Source organism: Fistularia commersonii, chromosome 31 (assembly GCF_037954325.1).
Source record: "Fistularia commersonii isolate RoL2024-O1a breed Wild chromosome 31, RoL_Fcom_v1.0, whole genome shotgun sequence".
Taxonomy (NCBI): domain Eukaryota; kingdom Metazoa; phylum Chordata; class Actinopteri; order Syngnathiformes; family Fistulariidae; genus Fistularia; species Fistularia commersonii.
The window spans coordinates 6,420,166-6,437,804 of record NC_141314.1 but is presented as its reverse complement, the minus strand read 5'-3'; the positions used below and the strand labels follow the sequence as shown (position 1 = coordinate 6,437,804).

The following is a 17,639-nucleotide window of genomic DNA, read 5'->3' as shown; positions in this document are numbered from 1 at the left end:
GTATCTGCGAAGCGGAATGCGGGACGGGCGGCTGCGGGACGCCCTGACGTGAAATAGGCCCGGCACGTCCCCTGCCTTAATAAATGGAAGTTTTCACTGTGTGTCGAGAAAGACCCGCGAACTACACACTCACAGCGCGGAGGGATACCATCACAGCGGCGGCTGTGATCGCGAGATCATGCGTACGTTTGTAGGCTGTTTGAGGTCAAGTGTGTGTGTGTGTGTGTGTGTGTGTGTGTGTGTGCGTGCGGGGTGCAGGCCCTGTCAATTGCAAGAGTTCATTGCAATAAAAAAAAAATCAAACACATCGCTTCCCCCTTGCTAAAAGGAAACATGATGGTGTTTATGTGCTTTGTTTGTTTTCCACCCTGCCCCTGCGGTATTAAAGCAAGGGTCAACCCAGGAGGAGATGAAATGTTGCTCTGCTTCCGGCTGCACACACACACACACACACACACACACACACACACACCAGCACACTGTCTGTAGTTGCCACAGGAAAAGGGCGACACACACCGTCATCTGACCTTTGCCAGCTGTTACCCGCTCACCTGCACCTCTGGAAGCCTGCTTTCATGTGACAAATACTATTAACAAATTAAAACAGATGCGCGTTCCTGCATTTCCCGATCCACGGCTGATTTATTTATCACTCGCTAGAAAAAAAACAAAACAAAAACATGATTTCACCAATTATTTCACTGGATGGCTCTCAAGTTGTCTTTATTCATCTTGTCTCATGAAAAGCACACAAAGAGAATGAAATGCATGCAAACGAGAACAGCATTTGCTACGTGTCAGGCTACACGTGTTATTATTTTGGACTCAAGCGTCTTTGTTTGGGATAGAATGGGAAGCAACCACGTTATGTTGCCATCACAGCAGAAGGTGATGGCTGTTGAGTGATCGCTGTCATTTTACTGCAGAACATGTGTGTCTGTCGTACTTAACAGTGTTGCTGGTCACTGCGCAACTACCCTAAGAGCACGTAACTAATGACCTCCTACCGAGGCTAAAATGATGTATGAGTTCATGTGAAATGAAAAAAAATAACCATTATGCTACTATTTATAAATATGTACTCTAGATAGTGTCAGCTTTTCCTTCCAGAGAAATTATTAAATCTCAAAGTGCTTAAAATAGAGTTGGTGGCCCTGCTGTGAAGGGCAGCTGCTCTTACATCAGCTCGCCACTAGAGGTCGCTCAAAGCACAGCTGTTGGCCATAGTGGCTGCATGGAGGTATTCGGGAAGAGTATAAACGTGTGTGTGCTTGTGTGTGTGTTTGGGGCGAGGGTGAATACAAAATAAACGTTAGCATGTGTGTTTTCATTTAGAACCACATAAGTGGTGAGTTGAGTGGTGGTCATGCCTGTGGCTGGAGATGTTTGGCTGCCGTCAAGCACTGCATACACGTGGATGTCTGCAGGAATAGAGGGATGATGAAGACGACCTCTGACCTTCACAACGCATTTCTTCCCCCTCTTGATCGGCAACAGTTTTGCTGTATGTCTTGTGGCCGGACCAAGGGACGGATGGGCGGACTCTCAATGATACAGTGCATAGTCCTGCGTGAGCCCATTTTTGAGTTAGGCATCGGGATGTGAAAGTACACATTTGTGAGGTTCCGACTGATTTACGATTATTTCATAGATGAAATCCCCTGAATGATGAATGCCGAAGCATCGGTGAGTCAGCAGCCTGCTGCCAGCTGCTGCAGGTGAAGCCACGATGACCTACATTCTGTGTAATTGTACTTGCAGAGGCGCTCTGATCGTGGCTCTGGGGGAAACGCCGCCATTTGTTTCGGTTGTCACCTTGCTCTCTCTCCGTGTATTGCTGAGCTCAACTGGGCGAATTCACCCCAAACCGCCGATATGACGTCTTCACACATCAGGAAGTAAACCCTTCCTCCTATCAGATATTAAAAAAATAATGTGGACACGGAGAATAGGGTTAGATGGAGGTGGATTGATTGATTCGTAAATCCACAATGCACTGAGGGCGTGATCGGTTTTCGTGAGGCGTTGGAGGTCATGGAGGCCTCGTTTGGTTTGAAATCAAGCCAGATGTTCTGGATGATCTACGTCAACCCGATGTTCCCCCACTGCCTTTCCACCTGTGCAGAAACCCCGGCCATCTGCCTCGACCGCTCAACCACGAACTGCACTGTGAAAGCCCACTTGGATTCAAGTGCGCTTTGAGACGTGCAGAAAGGCGCAGATGTTACAACGGGGGGCCACAGGATGGCGGTAAAAGCCCGCGTGTGTGCGTGTGCGTGTCCCGCGTGAGCGTGAATATGCGTGGGAGTTCCTTCTTTCGCCATTCCGGGGTGTTGCCAGCTGCACATCGAGGTTTGCAGAGGCGTCCCTTCCCTCTCCAAGGCGGCCCCTCTACAGTCTACACCCCCTCCCCGGTACTCAACCAGCACCCCATCCTCCTCCTTCACCTCCTACACCCTCCAAAAAAAAAACAAAAAAAAAAAACAAAAACAAATTCCGGATCCAAGCATGCAACAACCAGAGCTCGGCGCCCGCCTCTCCGCCCCCAGAGCCACCGCCGGCGCAGCGGCAGCAGCAGCAGGCTTCCCCCGGCCGAGGGCGCGCCGAGCCTCCGCCGAGTGATGCTCCTGCAGCCGGACGGGCGCCCCGCAGCCGCGCACAAGCTCGACGCCCGCCGGAGGAGGACCCGACAGCAAAACCTCGACCCGTGACAGAAGAGAAAGAGAGAGAGACAGAAAAAAAGAGAGTGAGAAAGAGAGAGAGAGAGAGAGCCCCCCCTCCCTTTGCACCCCCAGTCCTCCCCATCCCGTCCCTCCCTCCCGGCTCCAGGATGTCCGACTGCAACGCAAGTCCAGCCGACCGGGTGATCAAATGTAGGCACGCCGACCCCTGCACGCCCCACGCACGGCTACCTCCGCTCGTCCGCGTGTCCGTGTTTTTTTTTTTTTTTTTTTTTTTTTAGTGCATCCCCATGCGTGTGCGTGTGTCCTAGCACCTTATAATAAACAGACACCATGCATGCGCCTGGGAACCTTGCAGATTGGAGGGGGGGCGCGGTGGAGGAGAAGGGGGCGCCAGAATCAGGGTCTTCCCTCGTTATTCTATTAGAATTCACCCCCTCACCGAGGTATTACCCCATTTTTTTCCAAGAGAGGGGGTGGGTGGAAAGGGGGGGGGGGTCTCTCCCTGCGTGTGCAGCCGCAGCTATTGTGCGTTGCGTGGGCTCCGCTGACGTGCTCCGCTCCTAGCGGTGGTTTCGTGTTACTGATTAATACCCAGCAGAGGCACACGGAGGGAGAGAGAGAGAGAAAGAGAGAGAGTGAGAGAGGGAGGGAGGGAAAGAGAGAGGAGCTGGGAGTGAGGAAGATGAGCATCTTGTTCCGATGAAACACCGAGCGGCGCGACGATGACGGCGAAAGGCAGGCATAAAGGTAAAAGACGCGCCGCGCGTAAAAACAACGGGGATGTGGACGGGTGTTGCAGGGGTGTGGGGTTGCGTGGAAGCGACCGTGCAAGGTAGACGAGCGGGGTGGGTGGGTGTTGGTGGTGGTGGTGGTGGTGGTCAGGGGTGGGGGTGGAGTGGGTCGTCACCGGGAGGATTTTCGAGCTGGAAGGTCCGTGAACGCGTCTTCTTGCACGGCGGCCCCGGCCTGCAGCCGCTGCCGCCGTGCACAAAGGCCGGGGAGGTGGAAAGTTTGCAGCCCCCATGGTGCGCGCCGTGGCCCCCGTGAGTTTGCATTTATTCCACGGGCCTGCACACACACACACACACACAGACACACGGGTGCCCACGGATTGTACCCCCACACCCACACCCACCCACCCACCCCCTTCGTCTCCCCCGGGTGTCAAAGCAGACAAAATGGAGTTGGAGGATGCGCCCTCCGCGGATGGAGGCTTCATGAGTGTCTGCTTCACGCGTGGCTGCCCGTGGGTGGGGGGAGGGGTGGGGGATGTCCGCCGTGGAGCTCCGTGCAGATCGCCGCGCTCCCCCGGTCACCGCACGGCACGCAGCCCGTCACATGCGACGTGTGTGTCTGTGTGCATATCTATATTCATATATATGTATATACATATATATATGTGCGTGTGGTGTGTGTGCGTGTGGTGTGTGTCCCCGCCGGCTCTTGCAGGGTCTCTCTGCCGGAAGAAGCGGAGCTGACAGCTGGATGCGTCGCTCGGGCATGCCCGGTATTCCGTGCGTCGTGCAAAGAAGGGGGGGGGGGCGTGTGTGCGTGTGCGTGGGGGGTCTTCTTCATCCCTTCCCACTTCTCACTGCACCCAAGATTTCTTCGCATGCATGTATGTATGTGATAAACTATACGATTCCACGCAACACGGGCCGTGCATGAACCCCCTATGTGTTATGGGTGAAGGAGAGGGGGGGGGGGGTCACATGATGCAACGCAATGGCGTGGAATTTGGTCAATTAGGTGTGAAATCCAATCACGTGACCTGGATCGGTGTCTTTTTTTATGTTTTGCAAAGAGGCAGGGTTGTCAGTAACAGCTTCCTGTACAGCATACATGGAATATATAGTGTTGTCACCATGGGAACGTCAGGGCAGGTTTAGAAGGAGGGATGAAAACAATTTCAGAGTGGCTCGGAATTGGCGCCCCTTCTGAATTCTCCTCCCAGGGATGGTTAGATGTTTTTTTTTATGGTTTTTACAAGATACTTTGTCTCGCTTACATGAGATATTTACTTCCCAACCCTCCGAACTTCAGCCACGTTCTCCTCCGTGGACGGCGAAGGAGAGAACCCTTCGACTCAGTGCATCAGATTCACCTGCATGAGCACCCAGATCTGAGTAGAAAGATGCTGAGGTCGGTGGAGGTTTGGACCAGAGACGAGGTTTATGGATAGAAAGGAAGGGGACAGAAAGTTATTTGGCGTGAGAAGAGAGGGTTAGATGGAGGCCAGTGATTGGCTGTGGACCCTGAAGGGAGTATCCCAAGTGAGAAGGAGAACATTAAGATGATAACGTTCAATATGAAGATGGTGAAGCGAAATAAAGCAACAATCGGCACATAATAATTAAAAACTAAACAGAAATGCGAAAAGAATCCGGAGAAATCTGCCAGTGAGGTCCTCTGTGTTTCCTCAGAACCTCCATATCATGAAGGCGCACTAGGATACAGGCCCCTGCGGACGACAGCGGCCGTCTAGTTAGACTTAAGGCTGCAAACATGTTTAAAAAGCAAATAAGGAGCACTTGCTGACCCTGATGTTGGACCGGGATCAGGGTGAGCCTAAACACGGAGAAATGGCTCAGCCCGTGGGTGGATTGGAGCGATCCTGCCGAAGGAGGGAGGTCTCCGTCAGAGCGACAACTCGGGTTCCCCGACGCTTGGCGGACGCGAAGTGTGCAGAGATGGAGCCAAAGGACAAAGCCTACCCAGAGGAACGGACAGAGAGTGTGGGGGCGAGGTGAGAGCGAGAGAGAGGGAAGGAGGGAGAGAATGTGACAAGGCCAGGAGGAGGTGAAGAAGCTGGAGAGAGAGAGAGAGAGAGAGAGAGAGAGAGAGAGAGAAAGGACAAGACGGGGTGTTTCAAACTGCACGCTGGCAGGACGGCATCCTCTGACTTCGCCGACGGTCCGCTCACTTGCGTTCTGGATCAAGCGCCGTGACAGAACGTCCTGTGCAAACAAGCGTGGGCTGCAGAGACAAAATGTCTGGAAAGCGGAGTCTGTAAAGTCTGTAAAGTTAGCCCGTCCTGCGTTTCAGCATAGCTTCGACCGACGGCTGCTCTTTAAGGCGGAGTACGCCGAGCTACCTCGAAGCAATAGCACGGCTTGCTAGCTACTGCTAGCAGATGCACGGGCCGATGTTCTCAGAGTCCAAGGATCTCCATTTCTAAACTATATTAAGACTCCTGACTCTACTTCACAGTGGGCTCGAGGGTCAGTGTCCCTTCGCCGGTGCACGCCGGATCCTGGGAACGCTAATCCGCAGCTCCCCAAGGGGCCGGCGCCGAAAACCAGAGGGCTTCCATCGTGGTCGTCGGGTATCTGACTTCCTCATGTACTTGCGGTTCGAGTCGTTTCCTAGTTTAGTTTTATCAGTCACTTGAGACTCATGTAGATGAGTGACACGCCGTCGTGCATCGATGGCAGTGACGTCACAAGCAACAAAAGACTGCCGTCAAAGTAGCGAGCTGAAGTCGTGAGATCACGTTTCAGCCGATCGTCTCACGGCGTGAAACCGAAGCTCGGTAAACGTTGACCAACCGGGAAACCCGGATTCTCAAAATGTGCAAAGTGACAAGAATTGAGCCGATGGACTTGGAAAAGGGAAAAGTTTTTTCTTCGCAAGCCGGAGAGTGTCTTCCCTTGTTTTCCACGACCCCGGGAGGAGAGAGACATAATTCGCGCTCCTAAAACCGAAGTCTTCCTTTCCCGTGTCTTTTTGCTGCGCGGGGCTACCCTGTTTTTTCCGAACGACTGCATTTGTCGTCCGAGCGAAGCGGGAGTCTTTTCCCGTGGCCGCCGGTGACGCAATCGGAGAAAGCTTCGCGGTTTGACCGCCTCGAAATGTGTCCTCACACTCGATTACGTCGCGTCCGGCCCGTAAACCCTATTGAGATTTTTGTTTTTGTTTTTCACAAATCGAGGCCTTTCCGAATATGATTCTTTAATACGTGAGTGGGAGTGTAACTCATATGCGCACATGCATGCATGCAGTCATGCACACACACACACACACACACACACACACACACACACACACACACACACACACACGCACACACGGTGCTCCCGGCGTGGCTCGGGGCATTCCGGGCACATTTTCCTTTTAGTGCAACATGCTGCCCGGCTCCCTTGCCGTTCCCCGGGAGCGGCGGACGCGTTTCGCCGCTTGCGAAACGGATGTTGGGATTTTGGGTTATTGTGCTCCGGCGGGCCGGGGGGGGCGGAGGGGAAGGGAGGGGGTCCCACCTTGACAGGTCTGTGTGAGCCCGGCGGGGAGGGTGGCCGGGCACCGGCTATTTATAGATCGGGCACTCCGGAGGGGCGGGGGGGTCGGGGGGTTGTCTAATGAGGACAGGCTGTTAGGGGATGGGCCGTTGTTTCTGCGCGTACGTCTGCACACACAGATGGTCCTTCGTGTGTGTGCTGTGCATTAATTGAACAACTTCAAACGCATCTTTAGTCACCCCCACACCACCACCAACACCACCTTCAAAGACCGTGGATCTGTGTTAGCTGATCTGGGTCAAAGATGGTGGATAAAAACACACACACACAAACACACACACACACACACACACTAAACGCGTGTCAGCAATCGCATCCACACCCCTCCGCTCTCACACACCCCAATTTTTCTCTCTCTCTCTCTCTCTCTTTTTCCCTTTCTTCCCATGCGCCGCTCTCATTCTTTCATCCGTTCTCCCTCCTTCATTTATTCATGCAGAGACAGGCAGCAGAATGAGCTGATCTTAGGAGATGAGTGTGTGTGATCACTGTAGATGGGGTCCTGAAGAGGCCAACACACACACACACATACACACACACGCACACACACACACACGCTTGCATGCACACACTGTGTATCTGTCTAGATAAATGCCAGACAGATACAGTGTGTGCAGACGCAACAAAATGGACTGATCCATTTCCTGCATGTACCGGAGCACCTTTGACATCCCCGCCTGCGACACGTTCACCGCTCCGCACACACACACACACACACACACACACTCCCCTGGCTGTGATTCGTTGAGTCAGAATCCTTTTTTTTTTTTTTTTTTTTTTTTTTTTTTTTACCTATTTAGTCATACTCTGCAATATTTGCACCAAACGGGCACAGATGGATCCCGGGTGACTTCCACAGTCACTCCTGCGATGTGTCTGTTCGCCGCGTACCGTCACTTCCTCCGTCCGGCGCCGCCGCCGGCGAATGGTGCGCACCGCGTTGTTAAAACTGATGAGATAGCTGCATAATTGACTCTGGCCATTAGGAACAGTGCACGTAATGATGAGATGATTCTGATCAGATTCTGCTCCAGTTAGGGTATTACGCCGGCCCCAAACAAATTTAGGAGCTTTCGCTGAAAGCTATGTCATAGATTTATCCCCAGACCGCTTTCTCCTCGTTGCAATGTGATGTCAAGATTTCTTGCTGAGCCGGCATCTTCGGCGGTCGGAGAGCGGGCGGCAGAAAACACACACCGAGCGCATTTTTAAAAGCTTCCCGGTCTTTTCGGGGGGCGTTAAATACCTCGCACGCCGCTCATCTGTGTAAAGTTCCCGCCCAAGGTTAAAACAAAGTGGCGAGAGCAGATACCTGTTTCCACGCCGCTGACGCTGCTAAAAAAGGAGGCGGCGTCCGAGCAGGGTTAATAACGTTACACCGACCCCGCCGCCGTTTTATCGGCCAGCCGGCGTTGAACGTCGGCAGCGCTCGGAGTGAGCGGGTTCGCACGTGTCATGACATTACCCTCACAGTTTACGGCTTCTGCATCGTAAAGCCACCCGGCGTTAAAACAACACTTTCATTGATTTCCCTGAGAAACGATATGTTTATCTTGGATTTGAGTTCCATACAGAAAGTCCATGTGGGCGCCATCTTGCCGGCGTGCAAACGGTGGACTTTGCGTACGTGCCGTCACACCAAAGTGTGATCCTGTTGGTGTCTGGTTTGGAAGAAGACAGGAAGCAGCGGAGATGAAGGTGTTGGAGGTGCCTCTTTCCTGAGCTAGGAGGAAGGAATCCGTCATGTATTAGATGTTCTGGAGGTGAAGTTACATCCAGATGGTTTGGACATGGACTGAGGAGGGGCGGAGAAGATCTGGGTAGGAGGATGCTGAGGTTGGAGGAGGTTTGATGGAGGCAGGTGATTGGCTGTGGATTAGATTGAGGCGGATGATTGGCTGTGGGTTTGATGGAGGCAAATGATTGGCTGTGGGTTAGATGGAGGGAGATGATTGGCTGTGGGTTAGATGGAGGGAGATGTTTGACTGTGGGTTTGATGGAGGCAGATGATTGGCTGTGGGTTTGATGGAGGCAAATGATTGGCTGTGGGCTAGATGGAGGCAGATGATTGGCTGTGGGTTTGATGGAGGCAAATGATTGGCTGTGGGCTAGATGGAGGCAGATGATTGGCTGTGGGTTTGATGGAGGCAAATGATTGGCTGTGGGTTAGATGGAGGCAGATGATTGGCTGTGGGTTAGATGGAGGCAAATGATTGGCTGTGGGTTAGATGGAGGCAGATGATTGGCTGTGGGTTAGATGGAGGGAGATGTTTGACTGTGGGTTTGATGGAGGGAGATGTTTGACTGTGGGTTTGATGGCGGCAAATGATTGCTTGTGGGTTAGATGGAGGCAGATGATTGGCTGTGGGTTGGTTGGAGGCAAATGATTGGCTGTGGGTTAGATTGAGGCAGATGATTGGCTGTGGGTTAGATCGAGGCAGATGATTGGCCGTGACCCCCGAAGGAAAAAAAAGTCAAAAAGTCAGAGGAGACGATTTACTGATCAGGACAAAAACCTCGCCAATCATTCTGATCGAATTTCTATTGATCGTGAGTTTTCCAACTTCCTGTTTCTTTTTCCAACTTTTTCATCATATTTCCAAACTGTTTGCTTCTAATCTCAATTTCATCTCACCCCACATTGTCCCATAACTGTCAGATTATTGTAGGTTTTTCCATCTTTCTAGTTTATTTTCAATCGACCGTCGCGCCACGTCCCGAACCAGCGACATCCATTTCCCGATGTCACATTTACAAGACGTTGCACTTCCTGTATGCTTTTACAAACAAACATTGAAGATGCGGCCTTATTACATGAAAAACAGAACTGATTCCCCTAGCAACCGCTTCTCGAACATTGTGTGTACGGTAAACTTTACACTGATTACACAGCAACTCTCCAGAAACCGGTTCGTGTGTGTGTAAATTCATTGTTTGTGTCTTAAACACTGACCTTATCAGGTCCTCCGGGGAACACTTTGCTACGTACAACCAGTAAAATGTCCGCGTGATGACATTTCTGAGGTACCGGTTAGGGTTCCTGTTCGTGTTTCGGCTTTACTTCAGAAAACAGTCCGACGTCTCGCTAAACATCGCAAACATTTAGCGCAATTTCACAAAAAACGTTCAGACATGTACGGATAGATGAGCGACGTTTCACCGAGAGCTGCGCCGTTTGCATGGGAGGAAAGGGCAGCGCGGGGATGAGTTTCCCGGGGTGGCGGGGGAGGCCCGATGGTACTGTGAGCCCCACGCTGAGAGGAAGACCCTTCACTATAAATCATAGATGAGCAATTATTTCTCACACGCACGGCTGTTTTGATTTACAGTAAGACGTTCATTGCAAACTCGGAGGTGTTGTATCTGCATTTCTATGATGAAGATGCGCATGATGTGAAGCATAATTAACGACAAAGTACAGCATCATTACGAATGTTTTTCGGTAAAACAACTGAATGCTAAAAACCCTGATTTACATTAACATGAACTTGACTTCCTCCGCGGTCTCAGGTTGAAGTATTACAGGACTGGCCTGTGTTGCACTGATAGATTTTTGTAATTTTTTTTTTTTCTGCAGTCGCTTCGGCCTCCATCACAACAATGAAAGCAAAACTCAGGCGACTAAAGCGCAGGATAAAGCGTCCTATTTTAAATCACCGACCGTAAAGGGAGCAACAGCGGCTAACATGAGCGACTAACTCCCGTTTGCATAAATGACCCACAAAAAGCCAGAGCCACTTTGTTTGCATTTTAAAAAGCCGGGCCGGAGTGCAGGGCGCGCAAAGGAGCTTATTATCACAATAACAGCTCAAGTTACGAGAAGCGTTTATTGTCTTTGACTGATATTCGCGCGCAAGAAATAACGCGGTGTGTTGTGGATTAAACGGCGTCGGTGCGCCTATAGATTCCGTTGCATAACAATGAGCGCACATGCGTATGATTTTTTTTCGAGCCAAACCGTCGGCCGACGCTGTTCAGTGGCCGGCTCGTGAACCGGACGCCCGTCGGGGTTGAAAACCCCCTCCCGATCGCGCTTTGAAATCCCCCCTCCTTGCACACCGCGTCTGCCAAGTATAGTTTTCCCAAGTATAGTTCTTCTCCCCGAGCTCTGCTCTCTCCGCTCTCCCGTACCTGCCCTACTTTTTCGCACGGCGCTCGCAATTTACAAGTTTCACACGCCTCCTCTCTCGCCTCTCCCTGACACGCTCCCCGTGTTTTACTCGCACACACACACACACACACCGTAAGCAGGTGTACACATGAACACACACCGAGTTCATGTGCGTGAACTCTTGGCCGTGCGTGCATCGCAGGGGATTTTCACGCAACAAATGAGAGGGTCAAACTGAATACTGACCAGATCTGGCTGTTTTCCTCTCTCAATACAAAGACTCGTGCATGAATAATTCTTTCCCCCTTGCCGTATGCGCTCTGACAGCTCGGGGCACCGTGATCCTTTTAAAATATTAATCAGTGCTAACCTGAAAGGCAAAATGGGTTTAAACACGTAGAGGCGTCTGCTTCGGCTGGGATGTAGAGCAGAACCCCGGGGTTTGGCAGCTGCCGGTGTCCTGGGGAATCTCAGGGGGGCTCCGTTTGTCCTGTTCGGTCTCCGGAGGTGGAGGAGTTATCCTCGGGCCGGAGCGGGGGGTCCCTGCGTTTCTACACTTAAGGTGTAATTAGGCAGATAATGGGGTGCAAATGTGCCGGAGGGTGGATGTTTTCGTGCTGGAGTTCTGCTAAGCAGGCCGCTTTTCATCGGCCGCCCCCCCCGGGAATCTCATTACATCGGAAAGCCTTAGTTCAGGGCTTTTTTGCAACTTTTCACAATCAAAGCTGAAAAGAGCCACGACCTCCTTGTTGTGGTTGGACTTACCAATACATACACGTTTAGCACTCAAAAAGTGCAATCAATGAATTCATTCAATATTTAGATTTTACCTTCCTTTATACATTCATTCATTGTCTGTTACGCTTATCCTGCCGGAGCCTGTCCCAGCTGTGATTGGCCGAGAGGCGGGGCTCACCCCCGACCAATCACAAGGCGACAAATAGAGAAACGCAAATGTTCACTCACTCATTCACACAGACATCCGACCGTTCACCCTTCCACGCACACGTCACGTCACGTAGATATTTTTGGACCGCGTGAGGAACCTGGAGAACCCTGAGGAACCCCACGGGGAGAACATTGAGACTCCGCACAGAAAGGTCCCCCCGTGGGAATCCAACCAGGGACTTTCTGGCTGTGAGGAGGAGGCGCTAACCGCTGCGCCCTCCTTTATCCATAATTTCCCTCGTGACAGCGACAACAGCTTCCTTTGGGTGTTGCTTGCACTCACAGTGGAAGGTGCTGATGGACAGCAGTACAGTAGGAACACTTGCTGGGGGAGAATGTGTCCTGTTAACAATGACAGGAGGAGAGCGGAAACCTGAAAAACTGGAAGAGGAGGGAGTGCAAAACACAGACAAAGTGGAGGAGAGTGAAACCGTGCATGTGTGTGTGCATGTGTGTGTGTGTTAGAGAGACAGAGCCAGGCCTACTTTTTAGTGTGTGATCTAGGCCATTATCTGTGTTAGCACTGGTGGGGCTCCAACAGGATCTGTGGATGGATTCTGCATAACAATACCTTTTATGAGCTTGTGTGTGTGTGTGTGTGTGTGTGTACCTGACACACGCGTGCAGCCATGCGCGCTAACACCATTGTGCCATACATGATGTACGCATGCGCCCCCGAGCCTCTGCCTTTTGTTTCTTGCCACTGAGTTTGCGCCTGTTTGTTAAGAACACTCGCGTTCATGTCTGCATTTTGTCGAGTGTGTCTTGCATGTGTGTGTGCGTGTGTGAGCGAGAGACTCCTCACGTGCAGCTGTGCACTCTTGCTGTATCACCCCTGTCGTCAGTCAACCCCCCCCCCTCTCCAGCAACGCCCTGGGGGGCTTCATTATGTAAGAGAGACATTACTGCAGAACAGAGGCGGGCAGCCCTGATAACTCTGGCAGCCCCTGCTTCAATACAAGCCGCCTCAACCCCCACAACTCACACACACACACACACACATGCACATAGTCAGAGCCTGCAGCCCAGGGTGGGTGAAGACTGAGGCCTTCTCCTGTTTGAAGAACACAGGGAATTTTCATTAACTGTGTCATGCGTTTATCTTTCCTCGACGATGCTTCCCCTCCCTCTGCAAAGCACCTCCGCTCCTGAACGGCTTGTTAAATGCCAGCGTTCTTTCTTTCTCGGCGACATTTTAATATTTCCACCTGCAAGACTCTTAATCCGGCTTAATCTCACCTCCCTATCTTGCCCTCCTGTCGTCCCTCAGCGGTCCCCTTCCCCCTGGCCCACCGGCTGACGATGAAGGAGGTGTTCGACGCCGAGGGCCGGCCGCGGGTGGACCTGCTCAAAGCTCACCTCACCAAGGAGGGTCGGCTGGAGGAGGCAGTGGCCTTGCGCATCATCGATGAGGGCGCCGCCATCCTGCGCCAGGAGCGCACCATGCTGGATATCGAGGCGCCAGTCACGGGTACGGTAACGCGACGGAGATGCGGAAATAATCCCGGACAGATGTCCGACGTAATATGTCGCGAACGCAACCGAACGTCACGCTGTCGCACCGGAATCGTGACGTTCACGATCACACAAATGAACAGGAAAAATGATTTCCTGCGCCCCGCGCTCGTGCTCGTCTGCAAACGTCCAGGCTTCATAATCATAACGATGCCGTGAGCATAGCAAGGACTCACTTATGGAGGCTGGACAGAAAGAGCGGCTGGCAAAGGAGGCTGCAGGGTAAAAGGCAGGAAAATCTGTAATTATGTATTAATCAGATCTCATTTGTTGACTCGGTAATCTGCCATATGTATCTGCAAAGCCCTTTAATGTGAGCTGCTGTTTGGTCGCGCCTGACTGGGGGACACAATTGACACTTTTGCACAACAGGGGACTTTTGGCTTCTACACGGAAATCACTCCCGAAAAAAGGAGTCGGGAGCCGTCAGGTGAAGATTTGCGAGCAAACTAAGACAGTCTCGGACGATTGAAAATCCCTGTGTGTGTGTGTGTGTGTTTATGAAGATGTGAGCCCATGCACTGGACGAGCACTGCTTTGCTTTCACAGGTAAAGATCCCCAGGGGTGATTATTCATAGACAGGAAGACGAGGAGGGGTTGACCTCAAGTAGTTAGCGGAGAAGGTCTTGGACCTTCTTGTAAAAAATATCGATCCTTCTTTCTATTGATCTATTCATGCCCTAAAGGTTCTGACCCAAAAACACCCACCATCTGGAAGCAAGCCTTAGGCTACTGATATCGCCCGAGATGATCTGTTTCTGGAAATGTTCAAAAATGGGCAGGACAGGTGAGCAGATGATTAGTTACGGAGCGAAAATGTGAGTTTACAGATTATTAGGGATGCACCGGAAGACTAGAGGTGGGGTCCGAGGAGGCTGACAAATGTGTCTTAGTTTCTCTCGTTCGGTTTTGCAACCCCAAGTCCCGGTTCAAATTAAAGTGCAGATGGACCGGGTTTCCATTGAAGTATCCAACAAAAAAAAGGCGGGTTTATCTAGACAGTTTTCAAGACTAAGGAACGCTGCTGCGTCTTCATATCTCCACACATTTCCCGATTTCATTGTTGTTTCTTAAGTCCCCCGGCAACGGCATCGCTGACAAAGCGGCCTTCTGCTCGTCATCGAAGCCGAATCGGACGATTCCACCCTTGTGTTTGAAACAAGGTGGATAGAACCCCGACTTAAAACAGCACAAGTTTGTTTTCTAAGTCACGCAGGTGTCGGCCAAACAGTAGTCATATCAATAAATTACTGTTGTGCAACTTCCCTTACTTGACCTTTCGGAAAATAGTGGCAGACGACAGCAGAAACAGGCCCAGAGCTGACAATCTGATTTACGCTAATGCGCGACTGTATGGTCAAACAAAACATACAGGGACATTATTAACTGCAGAGCAGACAGAACTCTTGAAATATTGGACAGAGAGCAGTGATTCTGCTGCTGAGTTTAGGAGGTCACCTATCCGTCACCGGTAGATGTTGTACAGCGTGCATCGGCATTCTAGCTTAGATCAGCCATCAATCACCCGGTCCCCTCTTATGAGGGTCCCAAAGCAACTGGGATTACCCTCAACGGCATTTCCTGCTTCCTCCGCCCAGTAGCACTTCAAGAACTACTAGCTGTGACAAGACAACAGCGCCAGAATATCGCAACTTATATCTTCCACTTATCTAAAGCTTCCACATGCCGTGACGTCAAAGTTCCCCGGTGCCGAGCCGCTAGTATTTGCAAGAAACTCAACAGTTTCTTAGAAGGACGTCTGGTTGACAGTCCCCGTTGGAGTTCTTGCCTTGCTGCCCCGACTGGTCAAGGCAGAAGGCCGCCCACATTGAGCTCGGATCTGTCCGAGGCTTTTGCCCAGCAAAAGGTTGTTTCCTCGCTCGTGCTCCCTCCTGAGGGGAATGTTCCAATCCTGTAGTCCTCTTAAAGAACGTGGTCCGGACCTGCTCTACACGGACAGTACCATCGGAGGACTGCGCCGTGATTCGGTGCCCTATAAATAAAATCTGACTTGACTTGACTTTGGTGCTTCTGTCTGGATCGGATGATGAATAGGCCCGACGTCCCCTGACCCATCCTTTGACTCCGGTCGCGAGCCTTTTCTTGCCCGCCTTGACCGACGTCGCCGAAGTATTAACGTCAAGTGAGTTCCTTGAGAGACTACAGGTCACAGATCCTACTCCCGCCACGTTAGCGGTAGAGGCTTGCGTGAAAAGAAAACTTGAATATATACTCTCGAGATCGATCCATCTCTTGGCAGAACCTTATTTGTGATATCTGTTGTTTTGACTACCTTGAAAGCAAATCATCCCACAGCTACTAACCAATTCCCATTCGGGGATCGGACATGAGAAATTGGAACGGTAAACACGAGACTTGTTTTTTGCGTGACTCCTTCCGCTGTGCCCCTCTCGCAGTCTGCGGAGACATCCACGGCCAGTTCTTCGACCTGATGAAGCTGTTCGAAGTCGGAGGCTCTCCCGCCAACACACGCTACCTCTTCCTGGGGGACTACGTGGACAGAGGCTACTTCAGTATCGAGGTAGGAATAGATGTTGTGGTCGGCACCTCCGCTGCCGTGCCAAGTGACAACTCTCTGTTTGACCCGGCGTGGATTCCAACCACCGTCCTAATGAGCATACAAGTGGGAAAGCATTGTAAGTGTATTGCAGAGATCTACGGTATGTTTTCCACGGGCGAGAACTGCAGCACTTCTGATGATGTCCTGTATTTACTGTAGTCACAATGCCCAAAGGCTACTTGAGATTTCAACCGACACGTCACAATTTACGTCTGATTATGTATACCAAGGTTATGACATTTAAAATTAATCGAGCGGCACACGATATTATTACTTTTAGTCACTTTTCATTTCGCAGCCGATTTTCCTCCAGGACATTATAGATAAGAAGCGGTTCAAGGTCAGCGGCTGCTAACAGATGCATAATTTGTCGCACAATGACGGATGGAAATTACGAAACTGTATACAGTTTGATTGGAAAATGGACTCTATTCTTTGCAATAAGCAATTACTTTTTGACTCACAGAAGTGAAACAGAAATCCAGGGGCGGACTCATACCCGCCATCACGCAAGTGCACGATTCCCACATCCACGAGGTTTACGGTTAAGTTCCGTTGAGCTTATGAGATATCGCTAGCGGCCGTTGCCCTCGGCAACAGCTACGCAAACTATACAGAATAGTGTAAAATGATACATATACAATGAGTGGAAAATTACCTGCGTATTTTTGGATGATTAAACATGAGGAAGAAAAGAAAATAGATCTTATCGCGGAGAGGCCGGCTAATTTCCGACAATCCCGACTAGGCTGATGAATCAATATGCTGTGTAAGATACGATGATAATATAAATTTTATCACGCCTATATAATACATTTAATGAATATGAAGCAGGTTATCCCATTAGTCATCATCCCATATAAACTCTTGAGTAAAATCCCCATAGAAACTTGAATGACTTAATAGTAACTCAGGTTTTTTTTTTTTTTTTTTTTGCACATTTGCATTTCCAACGCTGTCCAAAACGTGGTTTTCTTTGAGCGGGACCGACCGGGGCGCAAATCGCGGTTTTATTCTCGACCACAGTGTGAGTTCAGAAGGACGGCAGCCGTATCGAGGCCACCTTTTGTCACACATTTCAAGGGCACGTGGACGGGGGAATTAATGTGGCGCCGTGCTTATTCGTAAAGGCGAGCGAGCGCCCTCTGAGCCATTTGTCGGGCCGTGCGGTGAAAAGAGTCGTCAGTTCTTTTTTCTTTTTTTGCGATGCTATTAATTGAAGCAGCGGCCGCGATTCTCTGACGGATTCCCAGCCGCTGCCTATCTTTGGATACGCCGGCCGGTGTGGAGCAGGGACTCCTAGTAAACGTCTCCTTTGTGACGCTACCACGAGGGGGACTGAAAGTCATGAAACTGAACGCCGCTGATTGTGCGCTAAAACAAAAGTGTTTCCGGGGGGGGGGGGGGTTGAAGGTGCAGCTTTTAATAAATCCTGTTGGCTGCCGCATTTGTGCATCCAATGGCTTTGAGATTTGCTCGCTTAGCTTTGTCAACAGGAGAAACA

At 51.0% G+C, this 17,639-nt stretch overlaps 1 protein-coding gene across 4 annotated transcripts in view; it reads left to right on the top strand.

Annotated features, from left to right (window-relative positions):
• The first annotated feature begins 2,371 nt into the window (after positions 1-2,371).
• The window catches only part of ppp3cb (protein phosphatase 3, catalytic subunit, beta isozyme), a 30,778-nt gene continuing 15,510 nt past the window's right edge, over positions 2,372-17,639 (top strand). For 2 of the 4 annotated variants that reach the window (XM_086178677.1, XM_086178675.1), the window contains exons 1-3: positions 2,936-3,431; positions 13,309-13,509; positions 15,972-16,096. In XM_086178677.1, coding sequence (XP_086034803.1) covers positions 3,407-3,431; positions 13,309-13,509; positions 15,972-16,096 — 351 coding nt within the window. In that variant the 5' untranslated portion in view covers positions 2,936-3,406. Of the gene's footprint in view, positions 2,874-2,935; positions 3,432-13,308; positions 13,510-15,971; positions 16,097-17,639 lie in introns of those variants that run through there. The other 2 variants (XM_086178676.1, XM_086178674.1) reach the window with 2 other exon arrangements.